Raw genomic sequence first — 25,779 nt, 5'->3', positions numbered from 1 at the left:
GGGAGACTTCAGGAAAAAAAAAAAAAAAATTTTTTTATTTTTTACAGAAGAATTTATAAAACAAATAAAATGAAATGATTGTTTCAGGGAGAATTTAGGAAAAAAAAAAAAAAAAAAGGCTTTGTAGGGCCCACTGAGTGAGAGAGGACGCACACAGGAGTAAGAAGTGGCACACAAGCCCTGAGGCCAATATTTTTCTCCCACTGATTGATTGATTTTTTTCAGGTAGAATTATGAACCCAAATCAACCAAAAAAATAAATAGGCTTTCTATGGCCCACTATTTGTGAGAGAGAGATGGCACGCTTAGGACTGGCACACAAGCCCAAAGGCCAATATTAATCTCCCACTGATTGATTGATTGATTTTTTCAGGTAGAATTATGAACCCAAATCAACCAAAAAAATAAATAGGCTTTCTATGGCCCACTATTTGTGAGAGAGATGGCACGCTCAGGACTGGCACACAAGCCCAGAGGCCAATATTAATCTCCCACTTTTTTTTTTTTTTCCAGGGAAAATTTATAAACCCAATAAAATAATAAAAAAATAGGCTTTCTATGGCCCACTATCTGAGAGAGAGAGAGATGGCACGCTTAGGACTGGCACACAAGCCCAAAGGCCAATATTAATCTCCCACTGATTGATTTATTGATTTTTTCAGGTAGAATTTAGAACCCAAATCAAGCAAAAAAATTAATAGGCTTTCTATGGCCCACTGAGTGAGAGATGGCACACACAGGAGTAAGGAGTGGCACACAAGCCCTGAGGCCAATATTTTTCTCCCACTGATTGATGTTGTGATTTTTTCTGGTAGATTTTGGAACCCAAATCAAGCAAAAAAATAAATAGGCTTTCTATGGCCCACTGAGTGAGAGATGACACAGACAGAGATGGCACTCTAGCAGAAATGTCAATCTTAATCTCCCACAAAAAAAAAAAAAAAAAAAAGGAACTGTCCTTCAATTACTATCTCCCTGCAGTAATCTCAGCCAGGTATGGCAGGCAGCAATAAGGAGTGGACTGATGCACAAATTAAATAAAAAGTGTGGACAAACAAACAAGATAGCTGTGCAGAAAGGAAGGAACAAGAGGATTTGTGCTTTGAAAAAAGCAGTTGGTTTGCACAGCGGCGTACACACAGCAATGCAGCTATCAGGGAGCCTTCTAGGGCAGCCCAATGAGCTACAGCGCTGAGGAAAAAAAAAAAATGTAGCTTCCACTGTCCCTGCACACCGAAGGTGGTGTTGGGCAGTGGAAATCGCTACAGCACAAGCGGTTTTGTGGTTAATGGACCCTGCCTAACGCTATCCCTGCTTCTGACGAAGCGGCAGCAACCTCTCCCTAAGCTCAGATCAGCAGCAGTAACATGGCGGTCGGCGGGAACTCCCCTTTATAGCCCCTGTGACGCCGCAGACAGCAAGCCAATCACTGCAATGCCCTTCTCTAAGATGGTGGGGACCAGGACCTATGTCATCACGCTGCCCACACTCTGCGTTTACCTTCATTGGCTGAGAAATGGCGCTTTTCGCGTCATTGAAACGCGACTTTGGCGCGAAAGTCGCGTACCGCATGGCCGACCACGCACAGGGGTCGGATCGGGTTTCATGAAACTCGACTTCGCCAAAAGTCGGCGACTTTTGAAAATGTTCGACCCGTTTCACTCAACCCTACTGATTTTATTAAATTCATTTTCGGATTCTGTTTAATGATGGCGGATAACCTCTTTTTAATAAGTCGTCTGTCAGTTTGTTCGCTTGTTTTATGAAACCTTCTTCACTACTATTCATTTTTCTCAGCCTAAGATACTGGCTGTATGGTAGACCCCATCGCTGTCCCAATGATCTGGGTGTACCAGCTGCTACTAAAAGAGAAGGAATTATGGAATAATATAACATTCAGGCTTTCAAGGATGAATTCGATATACTCATCTGTTTTGGCAGTTTGTTTTTTTTCCAAGAGTTTTTTTATATCACTTTCTGTTCAGCGATAAGTGGAATTCGTGTGTCCAAGCTCTCGACGTCAATCAAAGCCCATTTAAAATCCTCATGCCAACCTATATCGGACAAAATTCTTAGAAAATCTCCATTATCCTTGGTGTAAGCAGGTACTATGTTCAATAATGGTTTCAGACGCCAGTCTATATATTTAGATAAGGATTCTGTTATTGTTCCAATCCCGGATACTATCGGGCGACCTGGTGGTAGCTTTGTGTCTTTGGTATTATATTCCTAAAGTACACAATGTGGTTTGAGTAGAAATTTAGGAAAGCGTTTCTCTGATATTTTCTTAGACAATCAAATATCAATAAACACTAATGACTCGGTGCCATTGGAAGCCATGCATGCCCGCGCCATCACACCTTCTTCAGCTTGTGTTGCAGAGGATGTTCTGTGCTTTGGATCATGAGCCGTTCTAAGCCTTCTCCATATTTTCTTCTTCCCGTCATTCTGGTACAGGTTCATCTATCCAAAAAAATGATTTTCCAGACATGAGTGTCTACTTTAGATTTTTTTTATAAAGTCTAATCCATCCTTTCTATGTTTAATGCTGATCAATGGTTTGCTCCTTGTGGTGAACCATCTGTATTTGCTCTCGTGAAGTCTTCTCTTTATGGTGGACCTAGATACTGAGACGCAGACTTCCTGGAGAGTGTTCTTCACTTGGGTGGATGTTATGAAGGGGTTTTCCTTCACCATGGAAAGGATTCTGCGATCATCCACCACTGTTGTCTTCTGTGGATGTCCAGGCCTTGTTGAGTTTCCAAGCTCACTGGTGCGCATTTGTTTTGTTTTGTTTTTTGTTTTGTTTTTTTTTGCAGAAGGTACCAAACTCTTGATTTGGCCCCTTCTAACATTTCTGGTCTCTCTGATGTTTTTTTTTTTTTTTTTTAAAGCCTAATTATGATCTGTTTCTTGTCCATTGAGAGCTCCTTTGACTGCATGTTGTGGGTTCACAGCAACAGCTTCTAAATACAAGTGTCACACCTGGAATCATTTACAGACCTTTTTACCTGCTTCATTGACGATGTCTTGATGAGGGAAAAGCCAATGCAGGCCACTAAAGAGCTTTTGAGAAATGTCCAATTCCTCTTGGTCCTTTTGTAAAAGAGGCAGCTACATATTAACCCTTTCATGACCTTAGTTGTATGCTGCTACATATTAACCCTTTTGTGACCTTAGACGTATCCATATGCAAAAATAACTGCGATCAGACTGCTGAAAGTGAAATTCCCACTATGTCACTAAGTAAAATAATAAAAATTAAAAATATAATTATATATAATATATTGTACCCCAGAAATACTATTTTATGAAAAAAAACAAAGTACACATTTGGTATCGCCGACCTGACCTTTAAAACTGTCCCACTAGTGTTAACCCCGTCAGTGAACACCATAAAAAATGAAAAAGAAACTAGGCAAAAAAAAGCAAAGATGCTTTATCGTACCGCTGAACAAAAAGTAGAATAAAATGCAATTAAAAAAGATGAATGTAAATAAATATGGTATCTCTGAAAATGTCATCTTGTCTTGTAGAAACAAGCTACTCTGCAGCTCCATCAGCCGAAAAATAAAAAAGTTAGAGCTCTCGGAATAAAGCGATGCAAAAATATTATTCTATGAAATAGTGTGTGTGTAAAAGCTAAAACAAAATGATATAAATGTTGTATCGCTGTAACGGTACTGACCCGAAGAATAAAGCTGCTTTATAGCTTTTACAACATGCAGAATGGCATAACTTCCCCCCCTCCCCCCCCCCCCCCCAAAAAAAAAAAAAAAAGATAGCTCTCAAAATATGGCGATGCAAAAACTATTCTTTGCAATAAAAAGCATTTTTTTAGTGTGTGACAAGCAGCCAAACCTAAAAACCCGATTATAAATCTGGTAATCGCACCGACCCGAAGAATAAAGTCGCCTAATCACTTATACTGCACGAGTAACGGCATAAAAAACAAAACCGATTCTTCACCTGCTGTTGATTTGTTCATTTTGCCTCCCACAGATCCCAGTACGTCTCGACGCATATTTAGCCTGAGCTGAGCGCTAACACCGGGGTTTCTGTGTAAATCACTGAAATATTTGACTCAGACGTAACCCCAGGCAGAAGGTTCCCTATGAGTCAGATGGAGGCACTGTGGACAGTATCTGGCTTGTGATCCGGCGGTGTCTGTCTTATTAGGAAGTAATACAAGCGTGCTCCACCACAGTTTTGTGCACCTCTGAAAAGGACAACGCTGAACAGAGGTCAGATGGAGTCCAGAGTAACTGCTGCCTAGTTATAGTGATTTCATCTGAATCACGTCACTCACAGATTTAGATGGAAACCCCCGATGTGAGTGCTCAACGTAGAGCACAGGATAAATGTAATCCCAAATGTTATTTAAAATGTTCCCAATAAAAGATTCAACTCTAACCACAAAAAAGCAAGTCCCCACTCAGGTCTGTCATCTGTCAATGGAAATATAGGGGGCTTCCACGTTACTGGTAGCACAAAGGCTCTGGAAATGCAAAATGGCTCCTCGCTCCCCAGAAGAAATCCAGCAAATTCTCTGCTCCCAAATCCAAATGCCTCTTTCTTCTGATCCTCAGTGTGCCTAAACTACATTAATCGTCCACGTATTTGGCATTTCTGTAGTGATGAGAGCCCGCCTAATTTATGGGTGCATGTGTCCAGATGCATGAGCTGGGCATAATGTGCTGGTCACTGCAACGTACTGGTCACTGCAATGGCAGATTTGCAATTTTCACTTAGTAACATAGACTGCTGCTTGTTTTTGGAAAACACCCATGGAGTCAAAATCGTCATTACACCTGTAGATAAATTCCTAAAAGGGTATAATTTCCAAAATGTGGTCACATGAGGGGGGATTCTGCTTTTCTAGCACTTGGGGGCTCTGTTATTCTAGGAAAACCTGCGCTCCAAGAGACAAATAGCGCTCCGTCTCGATTCCAGCCATTTTTTACGTTGAAAAAGTCAAGCAGCACTTCTTTCCTTCGGAGCCTTGCCATGCGTCCAAACAGTAGTTTTACCCCTCATATGAGGTATCAGCGTACCAAGGAGAAATTTCACAAGTTCTACTGTCCATTTTTCTCCTGTTACCCTTGTGAAAAATCCCCCCAATAAATGGGTCTAACGAAAACTTTTTGTAAAAAAAAAAAAAAGTAAAATGTGAATTTCTTCAACATTCCATTAATTCCTGTGAAGCACCTGAAGAGTTAATAAACTTCTTGAATGTGTTTTTGAGCACCTTGATTGGTGCAGTTTTTAGATTGGTGTTACTTTTTTTGGTATTTTCTGTGATATAAACCCCTCAAAGTCACTTCAAGTGTGACGTGGTCCTTGAATTAAAAATAAATAATGATTTTGATGGAAAAATGAGAAATTGCTGGTCAACTTTTAACCCTTATAACTTCCTAACAAAATTTAAAATTGTTTCAAAAATTGTGCTGCTGCAAAGTAAACATGGGAAATGTTAGCTATTAACTATTTGATGTGATTCTGATTTAAGGGCATAAAAATTTAACCCTAGAACGCATGACGTTAATAATATACATATTAACGTATTGGGGGCCTTTTAGGCCCCCACGCACATAATGTAGAAAAACACACTTAAATAACTTTCACAAGTTTATTTCAAAATTGCTCAAAATATGAATAGTGGACAAAATTTTAATTATAATTTTTCACAGAAAACACCAAAAAATCTTTTTTTTCCCAAATTTCACACAGACGCATAGAAATCTATAGCAAACTAGCTGCAGCTACATTTTTATTCTAACTTTATTTTCTATTATATTAGTCTTCCAAACAATTCTGACATGTTATTTTTTTCAGAAGTTTTGTGCAATTTTTGATAAATATGTTCCAGATATAACTGATAGGGGCTAATTTGTCTGTTTCAAACCTCGCTGCACGAGTTCGCTTATCATCAAAGCGAATGATTCTTCTAATTTCCTCATATCTGCCCACTGACATTGTCGCCTTATAGTGTGGATCAGAAAGTGGGTCCAGAAATAATTCTCGTATTGGGACATCATACGATTTTTGACTCCCTGCCAGCAGTAAGAGTCCCATATATGCATAAAGTTCCTCTTTTGAGATATTTTTCCAGGACTTATTTTTTGCAGAAGCGATACGTCTCCATTCTAGGTTTGAACATAATAGGACCTCTTTTGCAATATTGTCAGAAAAATAAGTACAGAATACATCTTTAGGGGTAAAGTAACTGGGACTTCCCACAGCTCCTTGAGCCGGTCTCACAATATTGTGTGTTGGAGTACGTCCGACTAATGTAGGATTACTGTCCCAAAAAACATCCGTTTTGGATGTTCTGCTTATCACTTCTTGAGGATCCACTAGATTCACTTCTTCATCATCAGAAGAATCACTGGATGAGGATGTTTGATTAGCTGGTGGCAGATTTTCTTCATCGGACAAAGATAGTTCACTTTCATCGCTTTGAAACATAATCGCTTCAATCTCTTGGTCAGTCAGACACTTGGAGGAAGAGTGTGCTATTGCTGACTAGATGTTAGCAAACTAAAAGAAAAAACAATGAACAGAATCAGGGTTGTCCACTCTTTGCTTGTGTGTGACACACTGTAAGTGTAATGTCCCCCCTTCTTCCTCTCACCCTCATCAGCTCTTACCTTTTATATTTTTAGGTGGTGTAAAATTCTCTGGATTTTTGTGGCTCACAAGCTCTAGCCTTTGCAAGCTTCTTAGAAACAGAAACTTTAAATGAATCAGATTTCCTATCAACAGCTTATCTTATCACAGGTCCTTCAGCAATTAGCTCACAGTGTATACTGTCCTCAGTACTCTATACACAGCTCATTACTGTATTCCGAAGGACCTGAGGTGATGTCATGGCCTTATCGCGCACTCCAAAAATCACATGACTTCCTCACATGTTATTATCCACACCCTGGACCCTCCACCAGCATTACTGAGTACAAATAAAGTAACTTGAGACACAAACACTACTGAGAACATGATAAAAATAGCGGGGGCCTAAAAGGCCCCCAATTCGTACAGATGTAGTTTTCACCAAACAAGCATTGTTACACCATAATGCCTATGAAAAAAATTATATGAACAACTGGATATTATCAACGATATTAACGACATACTTGAGGAATACCTGGAGTTTCAAAATTCTAACTAAAGTAATTTTGCAGATAATGGCAAAAATGTAAGCATGGGGGCCTAAAAGGCCCCCAATAAAAAAGTTTGAGAATTGTAAAATTTTCAAAATTTTTGTCAAATTTCCATTTTTGTTTATAAAGTGATTCAAAGTTACCACCAACATGAAGTACAATATGTCATGAGAAAACTGTCTCAGAATTGAAACTTTCCAGAGATATAACCTTATAAAGTGACAATGGTGAGAATTGAAAAAAATTGGCCTGGTCAGGAAGGTGAAAACCGTCTTGGGGGTGAAGGGGTTAGAACGCTGTAATTCCTAAACCCTTATTCCAATTAAAATGTGAATCCCCTCAAATTAAAGCTGGGGGTCTGCACATTAAGCACATCAATATAATAAATTTAGGTACTAAAATAATTCTGCGTGAATCGGTCACCAGCCAGTACAAGTACAGATACAGAGTGCTAGTAAGTGCATGGAGGCTGTGGAAACAGATGCTACAAGGAATCTGATTTGGAGGAAAATACTGGAAAGTATAAAATGGGGATGGTTACATACGTGAGGTGAGGCGATGGGCCTGTCTAAAGATGTGTTTTTAGGCCACACTTAAACTTGGGAGAATTGGGAAGTAAACTAATTGGGGTAGTGCATTCTAGAGAATTGGTGCAGCACGTGAGACATGTTGGAGGCGGGAGTGGGAGGTTCAGATTGAGGATGTTTGTTTTAGGTCATTAGCAGAATGGAGAACACGGGTAGGATGGTAGATAGATGAGGGAGGAGATGTAGGGCGGTGCGGAGCTGTGGTGAGCTTTGTGGGTGAGAGAGAGAAGTTTTATATTGAACTCTATTTTGGATGGGCAACCAGTGCAATGACTGGCACAGGGTGGAGGCATCAGTGTAGTGGTTGGACAAGAATATGATCCTGGATGCTGCATTCAGGATGGTTTGGTTAGAAGGAGACCAATTAGTAGAGTTGTAATAGTCTAGGCGAGAATAAATCGGAGCAACAGTAAGCATTTTTTGCAATGTGAAAGGTATGAAAAGGTTGAATTCTAGAGATGTTTTTGAGGTGAAGGGGTCATGAGCAAGTGATCGAATGTAGGGGGTGAAGGAAAGATCTGAGTCAACTATGTCTCTAAGACAGAGGACATGTTGCTGAAGAGTAATGGTGGAACCACACAGAAATGGTAATATCAGGCATAGGTAGGTTAGTGGAGGGAGGAAACACAAGGAGTTCTGTCTTCGACATTCAGTTTTAGATAGAGGGAGGACTTCATGTGAGAGACAATGACTGGTGTTGTGTAGTAATGCAGAGGTGATGTCAGGAGATGTATGCTGAAGTGTTTGAATGAGGAGGGAAAGATACCAGATGAGAGACAGCCTGGGAAAGGGACTGAAGGAGGTGTGGGGGAATAGGGTCACTTGTGCAGGTAGTAGGATGAGAAGATGCAAGGGGATAGGTAACCTCTTCTACTGTGAAAGGTTCAAAGAAAGAAAGTGAGCTAGATTAAATGCAGAAGTGAAGAGAATATGTGTTAGGGATTGAGAGAACAGTTTTTTCATTGACGTAATTGGCTGTATTGTCGACGCTGAGGTCGGGGGGGCGCTTTTCTTCCATAGCACATTACCCACTTTTTGCCCGACTTCCACACTACGTCAGATGAAGAAAAAAAGCGACCATGCCTCTCTGCACACTAACAGGACCCCCTTTTGTTTCCCCCCCATGGAAGACAGTATTCTCAAAAGTAAATTAATTACAGCAGTAATGTCCACCAATTGGCCCCAAGATTAATGGTGTCCCCCATTTGCTACCATAAACCAATAATTTATGTTCCTCATCATGACCCCCATACAGTAATTGCCACCCCTTTATTTAAAAAGATCCCAGATCCTGGGCTCCTTTATTGTCAAGTTGTCTGTTTTTGGCAAGGAAGATGGGCCTCAAACTGTCCCTGGAACTGGGACCCTAATTATCCCTGTCCTGGGGGTACTCTTGAAGGTAGAGAGGCCTGAGTCTCTGACCTTACTATGCTCCTGTTAAACCCTGATCTGTCCCCTCACTCACCGCATGAGGCATGTAAGGTAAACAAGACACAAAGACAAAACGGGGATAATCGAAAACCTCTATCGTACAAAAGCACTTAACCAACAATAGGGAGGAGGATAGAGACAGGGAGGAATAAACTAAATGGGAACAGGGACCAGGAGGTAAACACACACGTGTACACCGCAAACCACAGAACACTACTCCAACAACTCCACTCCAACCACTTGGCTTTAGCACAGGAAGACTAATCTTTCACTGGCAGGGACAAGAAGGTCTGGCCAGTTTTTATAGAAAGAAGTAATGACCAGATTCAAAGTTGCTGAGATGGAGCTGCATGTTCCTGACCAGCATAGAAAGGGTTGTTAACCTCTTCAGCACCAAAGGAAACCAAATTCATTTAATATGGGACACAAATCACACACACCATCTCTAAAGAAGACCTGCGATACATTACCTTGATATGACCGTCTAACTCCAGGTCTTCCAGGAGGACATGACACCCTCGTGACATTTAATGTCCCCATCCTAGATGCCTTCATCATTGACCCCTTATGTCCACTTTAATAAGGTCCCCATCCTGGACCCCTTTATTTAATAAGGTCCTCATCCTGGACTGCCGGCCTATCAAAGACTGCAGAGATCAGCTTGCGGCCTCTGACAGGCTGGCGGCCATGAAACGTCATTGCGATGTGACGTCGGCGCATGCCCTGTCGCAGCTGCAGCCAGCGTTCATCGGTCGTGGCGGGACAGGTAATGAACCCTGCGTGCTCCTGCTTGCACTTGGTAGTCGCAGGAATGCTTTCCGTTTATCACGTCTGGCTCATGAATGCCACAGATGTGCTCGGCGCCACATTGGAGCATAGTCGTGGGTCACCGGTAAACTAAAGCTGCCCTCTGGGATGGCGCAGCTCTTCCTCTGTGGTCGCAGTCAGTGACTACTTTCCTGCATTGCTGGTGAGTGGCCACAGAGGTTACTACTTTCCCACAAATGGCGGCCGGACATTCTGCTCTTTGCTTACTCCTCGGTTGCCTGATGTAGTTGCTATAAACAGAAAGCTAATGTCTCCCCTCATAGAGGCTGCCGTTCCCAGGCCGGCAGGTGCAGGGGGATACGTGTGCATATTGGAGCAGGACACATCTAGAACTCTGCTCACTGTCAGTGCATCTGCTACAGATACAGTTCTTCATCAAGCTCCGTTCTTATTCCCTCGTCACTGCAAAATCTGTGTGTAGTGTAAATACATGAAAATGCTTTTTATTAGGTTTTGGGGAATAACAATGTAGCAAGGACATGTTGCTTCATTGCAAAAAAAATGTTAAATAATGTTTCTTGTTTTTTTTTTTTTTTTTTTTAAAGAATCTACTTCTTTCAGGAGCTTCACATGTACATTAGACACAATGAACAAGCTCTCATCCTTGTGAATTGACGCATTTAATGAGCGTGTGCAAAGATAGTTGTGAATGGAGGGGGAGTAGGTGATCTGTGACATCGCCTGTGATGATTGCTAGATCCCGTCTTATCAGTTGTGTAAAGAGGTATTGCCTATCATGCTAATGCTGCCTCTGATGATAAAGAAACTGCTGTAAACTGTTCTTGCATTAACTGGAAGTACAAGTAAAAATAGGTACGGTAAACTTTTTTTTTTTTTTTTTTTTTAATACAGATCATAATATATGGTGGGGTGCGCTCAGCGGTCGGGTGTAGTGCGCTCAGCGGTCGGGCGTAGTGCGCTCAGCGGTCGGGTGTAGTGCGCTCAGCGGTCGGGTGTAGTGCGCTTGTATCAGTGCTGCTAAACAGAAAAGGTTAATAAACCTGAATATTTAAGGTAAAAGTGCATTTTTTTTTCTTTCTTCAGAGCTGGTACTTCCTTTCCTTACCCAGCATGCATTTCTATAGTTATTGCCTGTTTGATGTTTCTGCTCTGAACTGAAAACCCACCTCATACATAGTTTGTCTTGGTAACGCACTGCCCGGGAGTGGGACGCCCCCCCAAGCTGTGTTTCCTGGAGGGTCCCCGTCCCCCCGCCGTGTCCTGGAGGGTCCCCGTCCCCCCGCCGTGTCCTGGAGGGTCCCCGTCCCCCCGCCGTGTCCTGGAGGGTCCCCGTCCCCCCGCCGTGTCCTGGAGGGTCCCCGTCCCCCCGCCGTGTCCTGGAGGGTCCCCGTGTCCTGGAGGGTCCCCGTCCCCCCGCCGTGTCCTGGAGGGTCCCCGTCCCCCTCGCCGTGTCCTGGAGGGTCCCCGTCCCCCTCGCCGTGTCCTGGAGGGTCCCCGTCCCCCCCGCCGTGTCCTGGAGGGTCCCCGTCCCCCCGCCGTGTCCTGGAGGGTCCCCGTCCCCCTCGCCGTGTCCTGGAGGGTCCCCGTCCCCCTCGCCGTGTCCTGGAGGGTCCCCGTCCCCCCCGCCGTGTCCTGGAGGGTCCCCGTCCCCCCGCCGTGTCCTGGAGGATTACACATGAGAACAGGCAGTAGACAGCAAAGTCCTACAGAAGGGAGACACCTAGTGGCCGGCACTTTGCAGTGATTTTTCAGGGAGGTGATGATATGTTTTCCCTCAGTGATATATCTCTGTTATATGGAATTTGGTGGCCGGTCACACAGACCTTTCTGCGCCCTATTACTTCCTACAAGTTGCAGTATGTGTGGAGCAATGCGGCAGTTTTCGATGTATATTTTGAATCAGATATGCTTTCTTATGTGGAGTCGGAAAATCTGCTATATAATTGTCTAAGGGTCACTTCCGTCTTTCTGTCTTGCTGTCACGGATATTCATTGGTCGCGGCCTCTGTCTGTCAAGGAAATCCAAGTCTCTGATTAGTCACGGCAAAACAGCCACGACCAATCAGCGACGGGCACAGTCCGGAAGAAAATGGCCGCTCCTTACTCCCCGCAGTCAGTGTCCCCGGCGCCCGCTCCATACTCCCGTCCAGGCACCGCTAACACAGGGTTAATGCCGGCGGTAACGGACCGCGTTATGCCGTGGGTACCGCACTCTGTTACCGCTGCAATGAACCCTGTGTGTCCCCAACTTTTTACTATTGATGCTGCCTATGCGGCATCAATAGTAAAAAATCTTATGTTAAAAATAATTTTAAAAAAACCAAAAAAACCTGCTATACTCACCCTCCGTAGTCCGACGCACCGGCCGCCATCTTCCGTTCCCAGCGATGCATTGCGAAATTACCCAGAAGACTTAGCGGCCTCTTGAGACCGCTAAGTCATCTGGGTAATTTCACAATGCATCCTGGGAACGGAGGATGGCGGCAGCTGCGCGCTACAAGGGGCTCTCTGATCCGAAGGTGAGTGTGTTTATTTTATATTTTTTAACCTGTGACATACGTGGCTGGGCAATATACTACGTGGCTCTGTGCTGTATACTACGTCACTCGGCAATATACTACGTGGTTCTGTGCTGTATACTACGTCACTCGGCAATATACTACGTGGTTCTGTGCTGTATACTACGTCACTCGGCAATATACTACGTGGTTCTGTGCTGTATACTACGTCACTCGGCAATATACTACGTGGTTCTGTGCTGTATACTACGTCACTCGGCAATATCCTACGTGGCTGGGCAATATACTACGTGGCTGGGCAATATACTACGTGGACATGCATATTCTAGAATACCCGATGCGTTAGAATCGGGCCACCATCTAGTTCTACAATCAGTAGCGTGACCTGACGGGTATGTTCACAGGTATTGTTTTGTTTTTTTGTTTTTTTTCTTTGCAGAGTTTTTCGTCCAAAAACTACAATATGCTCAAAATCCATGAGTTTTGACTGTGAACTGCAACCCTCCCCCCCCCCAAAAAAAAAAACAAAAACAAACAAAACAAAAACAAACCTCACTTTATTGAAGATCTTTGAATAAAGTCTGATATCCACACGCTCCGTTTGCGGACCATCGGGGCCATCATGGACATCCTCAGATCACAGCTTCCATTTTCCCTGCCGCATATGGACTTTCTTTGCCTGGATTAGAAGCGTCTGCTCTTTTGGGTGATGTAAAAAAATGTAAAAAAAAAAAAGCATGCCAGTGGAGCAGAAATTATAGAATTGTCGCAAGATCTAAAAGTGAGTCTCGATTTTTTTTTTTTTTTTTTTTTTTTTTGCATCCAAATACAGATTTGTCTGCGGTCACTCCAGAACTTTAATGGGAACAGATTTGCTTTTGGGATGGAAAAAGCTGAACCTGATATTAGATCGGCACGCACTCTCCTAAGCTCCTTATTTAGAAGTCACTTTTGGCCGGACTGGCCGCGGATGTGATGTCTCTTACTAGCTGTGTTTTCTGCAGAGTGACAGCGAGGCTCGTCTCATGTACAATACACCTTTTCCATTGCCCTTCTGGACCCCTGAACTTCATCTTACGGCCAAATTCAAGACCCCCTCCCCCTTCCAAGCCAGTGATTAGACTTAAAATCATATGTCCAGTGTAAAGGACTGACCTCTACCATGGTTAAAGGGGTTTTAATTTACCGTCCTTCATTTTGCTTGCCCATTCTAAAAACTAATAAACTAAGATTTTCTCGAACTCCACCACAAGTCTGGCGGTGAGGCTGTGTAGTCTGCATGAGACTGCCCTGAGTTCCGGAAATTGGCTGCGGCATGTCAGCAAATACTGGTGGCAGCAGCGGAGAGGCAGCGCTGATCTATTGGTTGCAGCATGTCAACAAAGAAATGGTCACCATTTGTTGCAGATCTTGTTGCGGTGCCATGGTTACCCTACGGAGAGCGGCGATGCTGGGGTTACCCTATGGGGAGCGGCGATGCTGGGGTTACCCTATGGGGAGCGGCGGTGCCGTGGTTGCCATACGGGGAGCGGCGGTGCCGTGGTTGCCATACGGGGAGCGGCGATTCCGTGGTTGCCATACGGGGAGCGGCGATTCCGTGGTTGCCATACGGGGAGCGGCGGTGCCGTGGTTGCCATACGGGGAGCGGCGGTGCCGTGTTTGCCATGTGGGAGCGGCGGTGCCGTGGTTGCCATACGGGGAGCGGCGGTGCCGTGGTTGCCATGTGGGAGCGGCGGTGCCGTGGTTGCCATACGGGGAGCGGCGGTGCCGTGGTTGCCATGTGGGAGCGGCGGTGCCGTGGTTGCCATACGGGGAGCGGCGGTGCCGTGGTTGCCATACGGGGAGCGGCGGTGCCGTGGTTGCCATATGGGGAGCGGCGGTGCCGTGGTTCCAGCGGCTCCCCGTATGGCAAAATCAGTTCCAAAACTGAAAATTGCACAGTCCTAAGTTTCTATTGAAGTTTCTGGGAAGTTGCACCACTGAAACCTTGTAAAAGGAGCATTGAGGGGATTACCCCGAAGAATAAATGTATAATACTAGGAATTGCTGGAGTGTTTCCCAGCTGTGCGCACAGATAACGCAGACTCTCCTGCCAGGTATAATGCATCTCTGCTTGTGCCAGAAATTATTTCCCGGCATCTGTACAGTGATGAGACGTTACCAGCTTCGTGCTTCTGTAATGTGGAAATGGATCAACCTAATCCGGTGTCGGGTTCCTGCACCCGATCCACAGGGCACATATTTATAGTACGGGGTCACACTATGGCACCGTCACCAGTTTCCTTCCTGTGTGTCCAGGTTACTTTACATACGGAGAGCTCGGTGCAGTTACACTGCCATATTGTGCACATTTTTTGTTTTTTACTGTATTTTGTTTTTTGCATAATTTTTGTTGTTGTTTGTTTTATAGTTTCATGGTAAAACTCCAGGTGGTTGCAGTGTTTGGCTGCTATTACCGGTAATTTACAGATGGGTAATGAAGGTGACCTCGTTACCGTCCTGAGCTACCTCTGCCCTTGTGTAAGTGAATCTGCACAGCGGTGTTGCATGCTGGGTTGCGTTATTCCATGCGGTCATGCAGGCGCAACGTGAGTATGGCTCCACCATTTACAGTGTAGTCACCTAGATTAGCAACTGAAGATAAATGCAGTACATTCTCCCCCTGTTTGTGTGGGTTTCCTCCAGGTTCTCCGGTTTCCTCCCACACTCCAAAGACATACTGATTGGAAATCTAGATTGTGAGCCCCAATGGGGACAGTGATGATGATGTGTGTAAAGTGCTGTGGATTATGATAGAGCAAAGCATAATAATAAATCTCACGACGGTGGTTGGTGCTTAAAGGGTTTTTATCAAGAATTAAAAGGGGTTGCAGGGTTGTGCCCAGCGCTGCCGATCACACATAGGATTCCTGCAGCCATCAAAAAGAGAATCCACTGAATACCTTAGGTAGACATTCCGAGAGGGAATGTAAAGAACAGCAGGGGGCGCCATCACAAGGTGTAATAGAAGGCAAGTGTCAGAGCTGCTGTTCTATATTATGTGGGCGGTCATCCATCTGAACAGGACTCTGAGAAATCAGCTTATCGCCCCAGTGGCTGCACTGACAAAGCTCTGGGGTCAGATTTCCAGTTGTTGGAGACGCTGGAGTTGTCTTTTTTTCTCTCTGAGCGTCTTCGCTGTGTTTTGGGGCTCGTCAGGGATAAGTTGCGGTTTGTCTGGAGATCCTTCTTTTGGGGCTCATATTTGTGTGACGCCGCTGCGGTCATGGTCCTTCTCTTGCCTTCAGTTAACGGCCTGTTCCTCTGTTATGACTGTACATAACGAGCTGTTGTGATAATACACAGTAATTGATAGGTGCAGGGAACGGTCTCCAGACTGTCACATCCCGTCCCTTCTACCAAAGGTCCTGAGAGGGCAGCGGAGGTCACGTGTACGTGCCGACCTGGGGGTCCCTGAGTGATACAAGGGTGATGGGGGGCAGTGCAGGGGCTTCATTACAAGGGAATTCTCTTCATTCTTTTAATGCAACTTTTTTTTTCTTTTTGTTAATTTTTTTTTTTTTTTGCAGAACTCTTCTCTAGAAAATTGCCTACGACTTGAACTATTTTCTAACTTTTCGAACGTCTTATACTTGACACTAAAAGACAGAGTTTCCGGAGGAGCATGTTTTTTGACATTTGACACGAGCACGATGGTTGTCTGACACTTGTCCCACCGACCATGCACAGTACAGATCATTTAGGCGCTGCACCACTTCTTTAAGAGGGATTGTCTCATCATAAATTGGTAAAATTGCTCTAATCACAAAATCTTCTCCCATTATCGAGAAAAAATTAAATTGTTAATTTTCTTGTTTAGCACTCGTTGCCTAAGTTACCGGCCACCTCTGCTGTCTCCCAAATGGCTCGTTTCCTAGGTGTTTGTTTTTTGTTTTTTTTTTTAAATGAAAGTTCCGTTTTAAATCTATTGCTCTTAGGCAGACTTCTGCGTCTCCATGGTAACCACAAATAGAATCTTTTTGAAGTTTCTACTGGAATATAAAATACAAAAAAGCATTCTAAGTGCATCAGCCCTCCAAAGCTGCCACATGTCCTCCTGGCGGAGACCTGCGAGTATTTATCCGTCGCTGCGCGCCTCTTTACAAGCTGAGCTCGGAGCCTTCATCCCTCACCCGATTATTCAGTCCTCGTCAGAGACTGATGAAGAATAAATGTCCGGGAAGTTCTCGAGTTCCTGCGCTCCTCGTATTACATGTGTAACGTGATATTATTATCTCTTACCTCTGGAGACTCAGGGGGTTATTTTTGGTGTTTTCAGGATTGGAGGGGGGGGGGGGGGGCTGTTTCCTAGCAACTTGCGGGACATCGCCGCTTGGTGACACGCTGAAAAAGCAATTCATTGATTCTAACTTGGGAAGCTGTCATAAGATACAGGGGGCGATGGGGATGGCGACCGCCATGGGACAAGACGTGTTAATAATCACCGGATTCTTCTATCCGCAGGCTAGCAAATGTTTAAAGGGCCAAACCACGCAAACATATGTTCTTTTTATAGCCAACTCTTCTCTGAACTTGTATGGTTCACATGCATGAATTAACGGGTATGTATGTTTTGTGTAAAAAAAAAAAAAAAAAAAAAATATATATATATATATATATATATATATATATATATATATATATATATATATATATATATATTTTTTTACATTTTCTACAATACCTATTAAAAATATTTGTCAGACAAATGTAAAAGTATAAAAAATAGACAATTTTGTGATTACTGGTCCCTTAAAGTCCACGTCGTCCTGCTGTTTTCCTTTCCATTTCACCTTCCTTTGTAAAATAAAATTAAAAAAAGAAATATTAGGAAGTCTTTTTAGACAAAGGAGAACAGTGAGAAGTGACCGCCTATTCACAGGAACCATTTGATTGCCCCTTTTAGAATGGAGCAGCAGGGCACTTGGTCGAGCGCCGCTCCGCTCACTCTTTATGGGAACTGCTGGTGTCAGCATGCGCACTCCTACCCCATTCTGCTGATCTGTGTGGGTCCCAGCGGTCAGATCTTGTTGCTTTTTTCCGTTTTGTGCTGCGTCGCTTCATTGCAGACATATTACATTTTTTTTGCCTTTGGAGCGCCGTATGTGAAATCTCTGCTCATAGCACAACCAGATGATTCTTCAGAGTCTTCTCTGGGGGCGTGTGCTTTCACCCCCTCCTGCCCAGACTCTGCCAAGGTGTGATTGGCGAGATATGGGAGGGGGGATGTGAAAGCATGCTCCCCCCCAGATTCTGAAGAAATGCCCAGTTGGATTACAAACAGAATTTTCACATATTGTTCTTCAGAAAAAAACAATCAAATGTAAATATCTGACGCAGCACAAAACAGTTCTGTGCCCATAGAAGTCAATGGATTAAATGGAAACATGCGTGTCTCATGTTTGCGTAGTTCATATTTTGCAAAAATATGCACGTTATCTGCACATTTAACCTCCCCCCCCCCCCCCGATAAAATAAACAAACAAAAAATAGACAGTACTTTTTTTTTCCATGTGGATGATCCCAAACAGACTGTGATGCCATAGAACATCCAGTTATCATAGCTGCGATGCTCTGCATTTTCTCTTCCATCTATCATGGCTGCGATGCTCTGCATTTTCTCTCCCATGTATCATAGCTGCGATGCTCTGCATTTTCTCTCCCATCTATCATAGCTGCGATGCTCTGCGTTTTCTCTCCCATCTATCATAGCTGCAATACTCTGCGTTTTCTCTCCCATCTTTCATAGCTGTGATGCTCTGGGTTTTCTCTCCCGTCTATCATAGCTGTGATGCTCTGCTTTTTGTCTCTCCCGTCTATCATAGCTGCGATGCTCTGCGTTTTCTCTCCCATCTATCATAGCTGTGATGTTCTGGGTTTTCTCTCCTCTCTATCATAGCTGTGATGCTCTGGGTTTTTTTCCTTTTCTTTCATAACTGTGATGCTCTGCGTTTTTGTCTCCTGTCTATCTTAGCTGTGATGCTGTGCGTTTTGTCTCTTCCATCTATCATAGCTGCGATGCTCTGCGTTTTCTCTCCCATCTATCATAGCTGTGATGCTGTGCGTTTTCTCTTCCATCTATCATAGCTGCGATGCTCTGCGTTTTCTCTCCCATCTATCATAGCTGTGATGCTGTGCGTTTTGTCTCTTCCATCTATCATAGCTGTGATGCTCTGCGTTTTCTCTCCCGTCTATCATAGCTGTGATGCTGTGCGTTTTGTCTCTCCCATCTATCATAGCTGCGATGCTGTGCGTTTTCTCTCCCATCTATCATAGCTGCGATGCTGTGCGTTTTCTCTCCCATCTATCATAGCTGCGATGCTGTGCGTTTTGTCTCTTCCATCTATCATAGCTGTGATGCTCTGCGTTTTCTCTCCCGTCTATCATAGCTGTGATGCTGTGCGTTTTGTCTCTTCCATCTAGCATAGCTGTGATGCTCTGTGTGTCAGTAGAAAACTTTCAGTATTTTTTTTTTTTTTTGCTGCACTATCTCTTCTTTGGGCTTTGATCAGACAGGCTAGCCTTCACTCATTACCTATAACCCTGTTGCTTGGCCACTTGTTGCCCATCCTTTAATTATTCTTAATAGGTATTTGCCACTGCTCCACTACATATTGGAAACACCCCACAAGCCCTACAAGACCTGCCATGTATCGGGAACATCTCATCTGACCTGCTTTTTTGGAGATGCTCTGACTATTTGTCCAGCCATCACAATTTAGCCCTTTTCACCTTTGCTCAGATCCCTAAATTTGCCCAATTTTCCTGCTTTCAAAACCTCTATTTCTATCCCTGACGGCTTACTTGCTCCCTGATGTTTTGCCCTCCTTGTTCTTCACTTCACCTGTGGGTGGTTTTGGTTTATGGCTGTTCGGCGTATATTTAGCCACCTGTCAATCCTTTTAATTAAGCCGGCAGGTATTGACCGGTGGTGGACGTGCGCTCTATGGACGTATAGATTAATGACCGGATCATCTACAGCTCACAGGTCTCCATTATTGACTTTCCAGAGTCGGAAGTAGAACTGATCATTTAGAACTGTGAATGGAAGTGGTTTTATTCTTCTGGTTTTATTCTTGTGTCCCCCATGTCATTCTGTTCTTTTGCTATTTGTAGTGTGAAAGCTGCTTATCTTGGCTCAGGCAGTGCATTGGATCTTTTACTATAAAAGGTGGTTGTGTCAGGACTGATAGTGATGGTATACTGCTGACCTAAGAGGTGACACTAGAGACTGGAGTAAACCGAAATGGTAGGCAAGACACCTACTATAAAGGGGGGGGATGGGGGGCGGCCTCTACATATTTTTCTTCAGAGGCAAGGAGCCACAGGTTTTGCCTTGGCTGACCCCCTCCGATCTCTAGAATTAAGCATTCCGAAAGGCCACATAATTGATTATTGACTATATTGGGCTGTAGCTTTTTAAAGGGTATCTTAGCAGGTTTTCTCTATGTAATCTGATGTAGAGATAGAGACCCTGATTCCAGCAATGTATCACTTGCTTTACTGGGTGCAGTTGTTATGATAGATCTGCAGCAGAGAAAACTGATTCTAGCAGAGCTTGGAATGCTGAGCGCTGTGTAACTCCACCCACATAACTGATTGTATATGGACAGAAAGTGGCCAATCAGAGATGGGGGTGTGGTTGGACTAGGAGGCTCGAGGCAACTAGTCCTGTAGTGACACTTCTGCTGATAAATCACTGGTTTTATTGAAAGTGCAATAAGTAATAAATCACTGGAATCATGAACTCATTCCCTACGTCATGCTTCTTTCAGATGGCGATTTTGGCATTCGGTTTTACTACAGGCGGTAAAGCAGGATTTGTTTTTGTTTTTCACCCGATTGGAATGTAATGCTGCCATCTAGTGGTTAATGTTAAAATGTCAGTATTTTATCATTTCTCTTGCGTGTATTCATTCAGATTCCGGATGCTCTGTGTTATCGACCAGTAAGAATTCTCCCTGTAGCATCCGTCCCGGAATCCCAGCTGTGATTTTTACTAGCGTAGGTGTAACCGGTCCTACCTGCCGCTCTGACATGTCATTGTCTCCCTCCTCTAGATGCTACGTCCACAGATCAGCAGGATCTCTTCTGCCAGAAGTTGCAGCAGTGCTGCGTACTCTTTGATTTTATGGACTCTATATCGGACCTGAAGAGCAAAGAAATCAAGAGAGCCACCCTGAACGAACTGGTGGAGTACGTGTCCACGAATCGAGGGGTGATCATAGAGCCCGCGTACACCGATATCATACGAATGGTAAGTGCCGCCGATGGAAATCCAGAGGGATTGTCTGCAGCTTCGCACGGAAACGCCTCCACCTGCCAGAGTAATGCAATATCATTTTTTTTTTTTGGGCAGCGTTCTCCTGTGCTGCAGAGGTAAAAAGCCGCCTCTGCTTGCAGTTCAGGAAAGTTTTCTGGTTGAGCTGCCCTGCCGTTGGTCCGGACGCCCATTTTTCAGCCCGCTACTCTCCTTTACACCGTACACATGTTATGACTCCTCTTATAGGATAGTATTGCAGTTACAGCTGGCAGCAACCTGAGCTGGCTCCAATTGCTGCCGCTCAACCCCTTAAATGCCGCTCTTAATTTCTGAAAAATATACAAAAATAGCCACAATTTTTTTTTTTTTTTTGTGTGTGACCCAAAAAATGCAATAAAAAAAACAAACGTTGTATGTACCCCAAAATAATAACCATAAAATCCATGCAAAAAAATAAATAAAAGTAAGGCTGTGGGCTGAAAAATAATAAACGTAGAAGTCTCTGGGACTGGAGAGAAAAAAACAAGATATTTATTTTATTTTTGGCAGTAAAATATAAAAATAGCTAAAGAATTTTTATATTATCAACATAATTGTACCGACCTTGAAGAATGATGTTGCCAGGTTCATTTTTTTCCTGCACAATGGACACTAAAACATGAAGCACGTGAAGCTCTTACCTTCTTGGTCAGTGGTTGGCTCGGTGGGCTTTTCCTCTCAGGAGGTAGAGACCAGATGGAACTGGGTGAGCGCTGATGGCAGAAGAATAAGATGCACATCGGATTTCCAACCGAAATAGAAGACAGTTGTCCACCATGCTTTACCCTGCCACTTCTACTGATATTTCACATTACCTGCGCATTATTCGACATTTGTGCAGACTTTTTTTGAATATACGATCATAATGTTTGCAAATCTTAGGAAGTGGAAGAATTGCAGGTTCTACTAATCGTATCCAAGCGTCCCGTCTCGCTGACAGTCTCTATGGCCGCCTTGTAAACATCCACAAGACCTTGTACTGATGAGCTGCTGATGGACGGAACATCCAACACTTAACAGGGACGTCGTGCACATTTTAAAGGGGGTTTGTCAGCACGAAGTGACAGTGCAAGCGAAGCACATCGCTTTGTAGGGGATGCAGCCCTTTAAAAAAAACAAAAAAAAAAACGCACCTTTAGTGCCATGATGGCTGCCTTCATTCTGTATAAACTCAAGTGTAACGTTTTCCAATACTTTAGCATTGGTGACCTACCATTAGGTAGGGGTCCGACCCCCAGCAACCACCCCCCGCTGATCAGCCGGAAGTCCTCACTTATGCAGCCGGCTCCTGGTTGTGACTAGCGGATAATGCCTGAGATATTGTGGATGTGTTTCCTTTTATGCTGGATTAGTTTTCTTCAGGTCCATGCTTTCTACTCAAACAATTGCATCCTGTAAATTGTCACTAGTGGGGGTCCATGTGCATGTGATGGAGAACTGAATGATGGCCCACCAGGGAAAGTGAAAATTTTCTGATCTCCTCTTTTGAACAAGAGGACAAAAGTAGGAATTTGTCTGTGGCTTGCTGCTGTCCACGTGCCCGTCTGGCTCTCGTAGCTGCTGTGCCTGTCTGGCGCTCCTTGCTGCTGTCCCCGTGCCCGTCTGGCTCTCCTCGCTGCTGTCCCCGTGCCCGTCTGGCTCTCCTCGCTGCTGTCCCCGTGCCCGTCTGGCTCTCCTCGCTGCTGTCCCCGTGCCTGTCTGGCACTCCTCGCTGCTGTCCCCGTGCCTGTCTGGCTCTCCTCACTGCTGTCTCTGTCCCTGTCTGGTGCTCCTCACTGCTGTCCCTGTGCCTGTCCTGGTGCTCCTCGCTGCTGTCCTTGTGCCTGTCTGGCGCTCCTCGCTGCTGTCCCCGTGCCTGTCTGGCTCTCCTCGCTGCTGTCCCCGTGCCTGTCTGGCTCTCCTCGCTGCTGTCCCCGTGCCTGTCTGGCTCTCCTCGCTGCTGTCCCCATGCCTGTCTGGCTCTCCTCGCTGCTGTCTCTGTCCCTGTCTGGCGCTCCTCACTGCTGTCCTTGTGCCTGTCTGGCGCTCCTCACTGCTGTCCCTGTGCCCGTCTGGTGCTCCTCGCTGCTGTCCCCGTGCCCGTCTGGCTCTCGTAGCTGCTGTCCCCGTGCCTGTCTGGCTCTCCTCGCTGCTGTCCCCGTGCCTGTCTGGCTCTCCTCGCTGCTGTCTCTGTCCCTGTCTGGCGCTCCACACTGCTGTCCCTGTGCCCGTCTGGTGCTCCTCGCTGCTCTCCCCGTCTGGCGCTCCTCACTGCCGTCCCCGTCTGGCGCTCCTCACTGCTGTCCCTGTACCCGTCTGGCGCTCCTCGCTGCCGTCCCCGCCTGGCGCTCCTCGCTGCCGTCCCCGCTTGGCGCTCCTCGCTGCTGTCCCCGCCTGGCGCTCCTCGCTACTGTCCCCGCTTGGCGCTCCTCGCTGCTGTCCCCGCCTGGCGCTCCTCGCTGCTGTCCCCGTCTGGCGCTCCTCGCTGCTGTCCCCGCCTGGCGCTCCTCGCTGCTGTCCCCCGCCTGGCGCTCCTCGCTGCCGTCCCCGCCTGGCGCTCCTCGCTGCTGTCCCCGCCTGGCGCTCCTCGCTGCTGTCCCCGCCTGGCGCTCCTCGCTGCCGTCCCCCGCCTGGCGCTCCTCGCTGCCGTCCCCCACCTGGCGCTCCTCGCTGCCGTCCCCGCCTGGCGCTCCTCGCTGCTGTCCCCCGCCTGGCGCTCCTCGCTGCTGTCCCCCGCCTGGTGCTCCTCGCTGCTGTCCCCCGCCTGGCGCTCCTCGCTGCTGTCCCCCGCCTGGCGCTCCTCGCTGCTGTCCCCGCCTGGCGCTCCTCGCTGCCATCCCTGCCTGGTTCTCCTCGCTGCTGTCTGTTTCCACAGTTCCATGTGCAGGTATCCTCCATGTGTTTAGCAGGAAGCGCCATTTCCTGCGTGTGATATTACACGCAGATACAGGACGTATTTTCTACTTTTGCGCTTTCAGTCTGCACAAGATTTTCTTATTCTTTACCATTTCTTGCCTCCTGTTTTATTAGGAGGTGGATGTTTTCGATGATCGTTTTAGTTGTTTTCCACTAATCAGGCTGCAGCTGATGGTCCCATTCCTTGCCCTTGTTTGGAGCTTTCTCCATGATGTCCTGCTGTATTGTCGCCCTCATTCTGCCCGGATTGTATTATGCAGCCGATTTTAAGTTCTTTAAAGGGAAAATGCAGTAAGAAGTGGCCGGCCGGCATGTCCTGGATGGGGTGCGGGTATATCATGGCTGTTGTGCCCTGCTGCCGATATTGGCACTTCTGGTTGACATTAGTCTAATGTGTCAAAATTTGGTAAATCTTCCCCAGTGTAGGATTTATGATATGGAGTCATTTGAGCAAGTGTAAAGGGGTTAACCCGAGCCTGTCACCTCTGCACCTGGAGGCGAGAGGGGCTGCGTACGTGGCCCCGGGCTGCAGTCCAGGTATCGGCGGCCATGCCTGGCAGGTTAGGTGCACGCTACCTATAGAAGCGAGAGGCCCTGGATAACATGCACAGTAATGGTGGAGAAATCTGTAAGTCAGCGGCTGCACATCACATATACATCAGTCACTATGGGTTGTTTTTTTTTTTTTTGCGTATTTTTAATTTATTTTATTTTTTTTTACAGATTAGTTCCAATATCTTTAGGACGCTCCCTCCTAGCGACAATCCAGACTTTGATCCGGAAGAGGATGAGCCAACATTAGAAGCCTCATGGCCTCACATACAGGTACAGTGCACCCCAATTTATTTTTTCTAGGGGAAGGGTGGGGGGGGGGCTTTATTATTAAGTAACGCAGGTGTCATGTCTTGTTATCTTCTATCATGGACACCGTCTCTCCGCTCTCCATCATATATGGTCTCCCTTGGTCAAATAAGGCCCCGACTCTGCTCACACTGGTGAAAAAAGAATAAGTTGTCCCCTCTCCATAGGAGCATTCTCAACCTCCGCTCCATTCATTGTCTATCGGACTGTTGGAAATATCCGAGCGCTATCCTTAGCAGTCCGATAGACAATGTATGGAGCAGAAGCTCCCCTCCGATACATTTAGGATGGGACGGCACAGGTCCTACAGTTATGGAAGACATTTATTTTTGGTATCGTGGCAAACATAACGCATTTACCTACATCCCTGTTTGGTCGCCACATCAGCTCCAAAATAATATTGGACAGATGAATAACGATATATATGCCATGTTTCCTATCCATGGAAAGCTAAAATCCTGATGAGAAATATGGCATTAATATCTCCCGCCTGGGACCTCCAGGTTGGGAGAGATCCTGAAATCCCATACTTTTTTGATGTCTAGCTCCATCCCATTAATCAGCCCCAATCTGAGGTCAACTAGGGGAGGTATTTGAGCATGACCTTTATCTGATAAATACAGATTTTCTATTATAATCATTGTCAGTCCTGGAAATCTGCACCATTTCTATGACATGAGATTTAGTACTATTTTCTTTTGGTTATCCCTCTTTATTACCTTTTTGTCTGCTTTTGTATCATATTTGTATATTTTTTTTTAATAAACACTGCCTAGTTTCTGGATTAAACATATAAAATGTAATGGCTCAATTCCTCTTGCTCTGTAAACCGCACCCTTGAACTTGCTAACAGCGGGTGGGGATATTCGCAGGCTTTCCCCGGCTGTTCCCCTGACACCCTGTGTCACGCTTCGCCCCTACACCAGGCAGAATAATTCATGAACCATCAGTAATGTTACAGAGCGTATACGAGAAGCTGCCGCCGTCCTGGGGAATGTGATGCGAGATTTATGGCATCTTGTATCATGGAGGACAAAGCCTCGATTGTACAGAGGAACGTCCTTTTATGTAAATCTTGTGATCTGGTAGAGGCTTTGGTGTCAGTCTCTTGATTTAAGCTGATTGACTCTTAAACTTTTTGCATTTTAAGTGATTCATTCAGGGTATGTGCACACGTATTCTGGAGGACTGCGGAT

The 25,779-nt window shown here is 45.3% G+C and overlaps 1 protein-coding gene across 1 annotated transcript in view; it reads left to right on the top strand.

Moving 5' to 3' along the window:
- Positions 1-25,779, top strand: part of PPP2R5A (protein phosphatase 2 regulatory subunit B'alpha) — an 80,515-nt gene that overhangs the window by 32,228 nt on the left and 22,508 nt on the right. The window contains exons 2-3 of the mRNA XM_069768532.1: positions 20,586-20,782; positions 24,446-24,547. Of these exons, the coding sequence (XP_069624633.1) occupies positions 20,586-20,782; positions 24,446-24,547 (299 nt within the window). The remainder of the gene's footprint in view (positions 1-20,585; positions 20,783-24,445; positions 24,548-25,779) is intronic.

This window comes from Ranitomeya imitator, chromosome 5, assembly GCF_032444005.1.
Source record: "Ranitomeya imitator isolate aRanImi1 chromosome 5, aRanImi1.pri, whole genome shotgun sequence".
Lineage (NCBI taxonomy): Eukaryota > Metazoa > Chordata > Amphibia > Anura > Dendrobatidae > Ranitomeya > Ranitomeya imitator.
The sequence above is the reverse complement of the archived record's forward strand: the minus strand, read 5'-3'. Positions and strand labels throughout refer to the sequence as shown.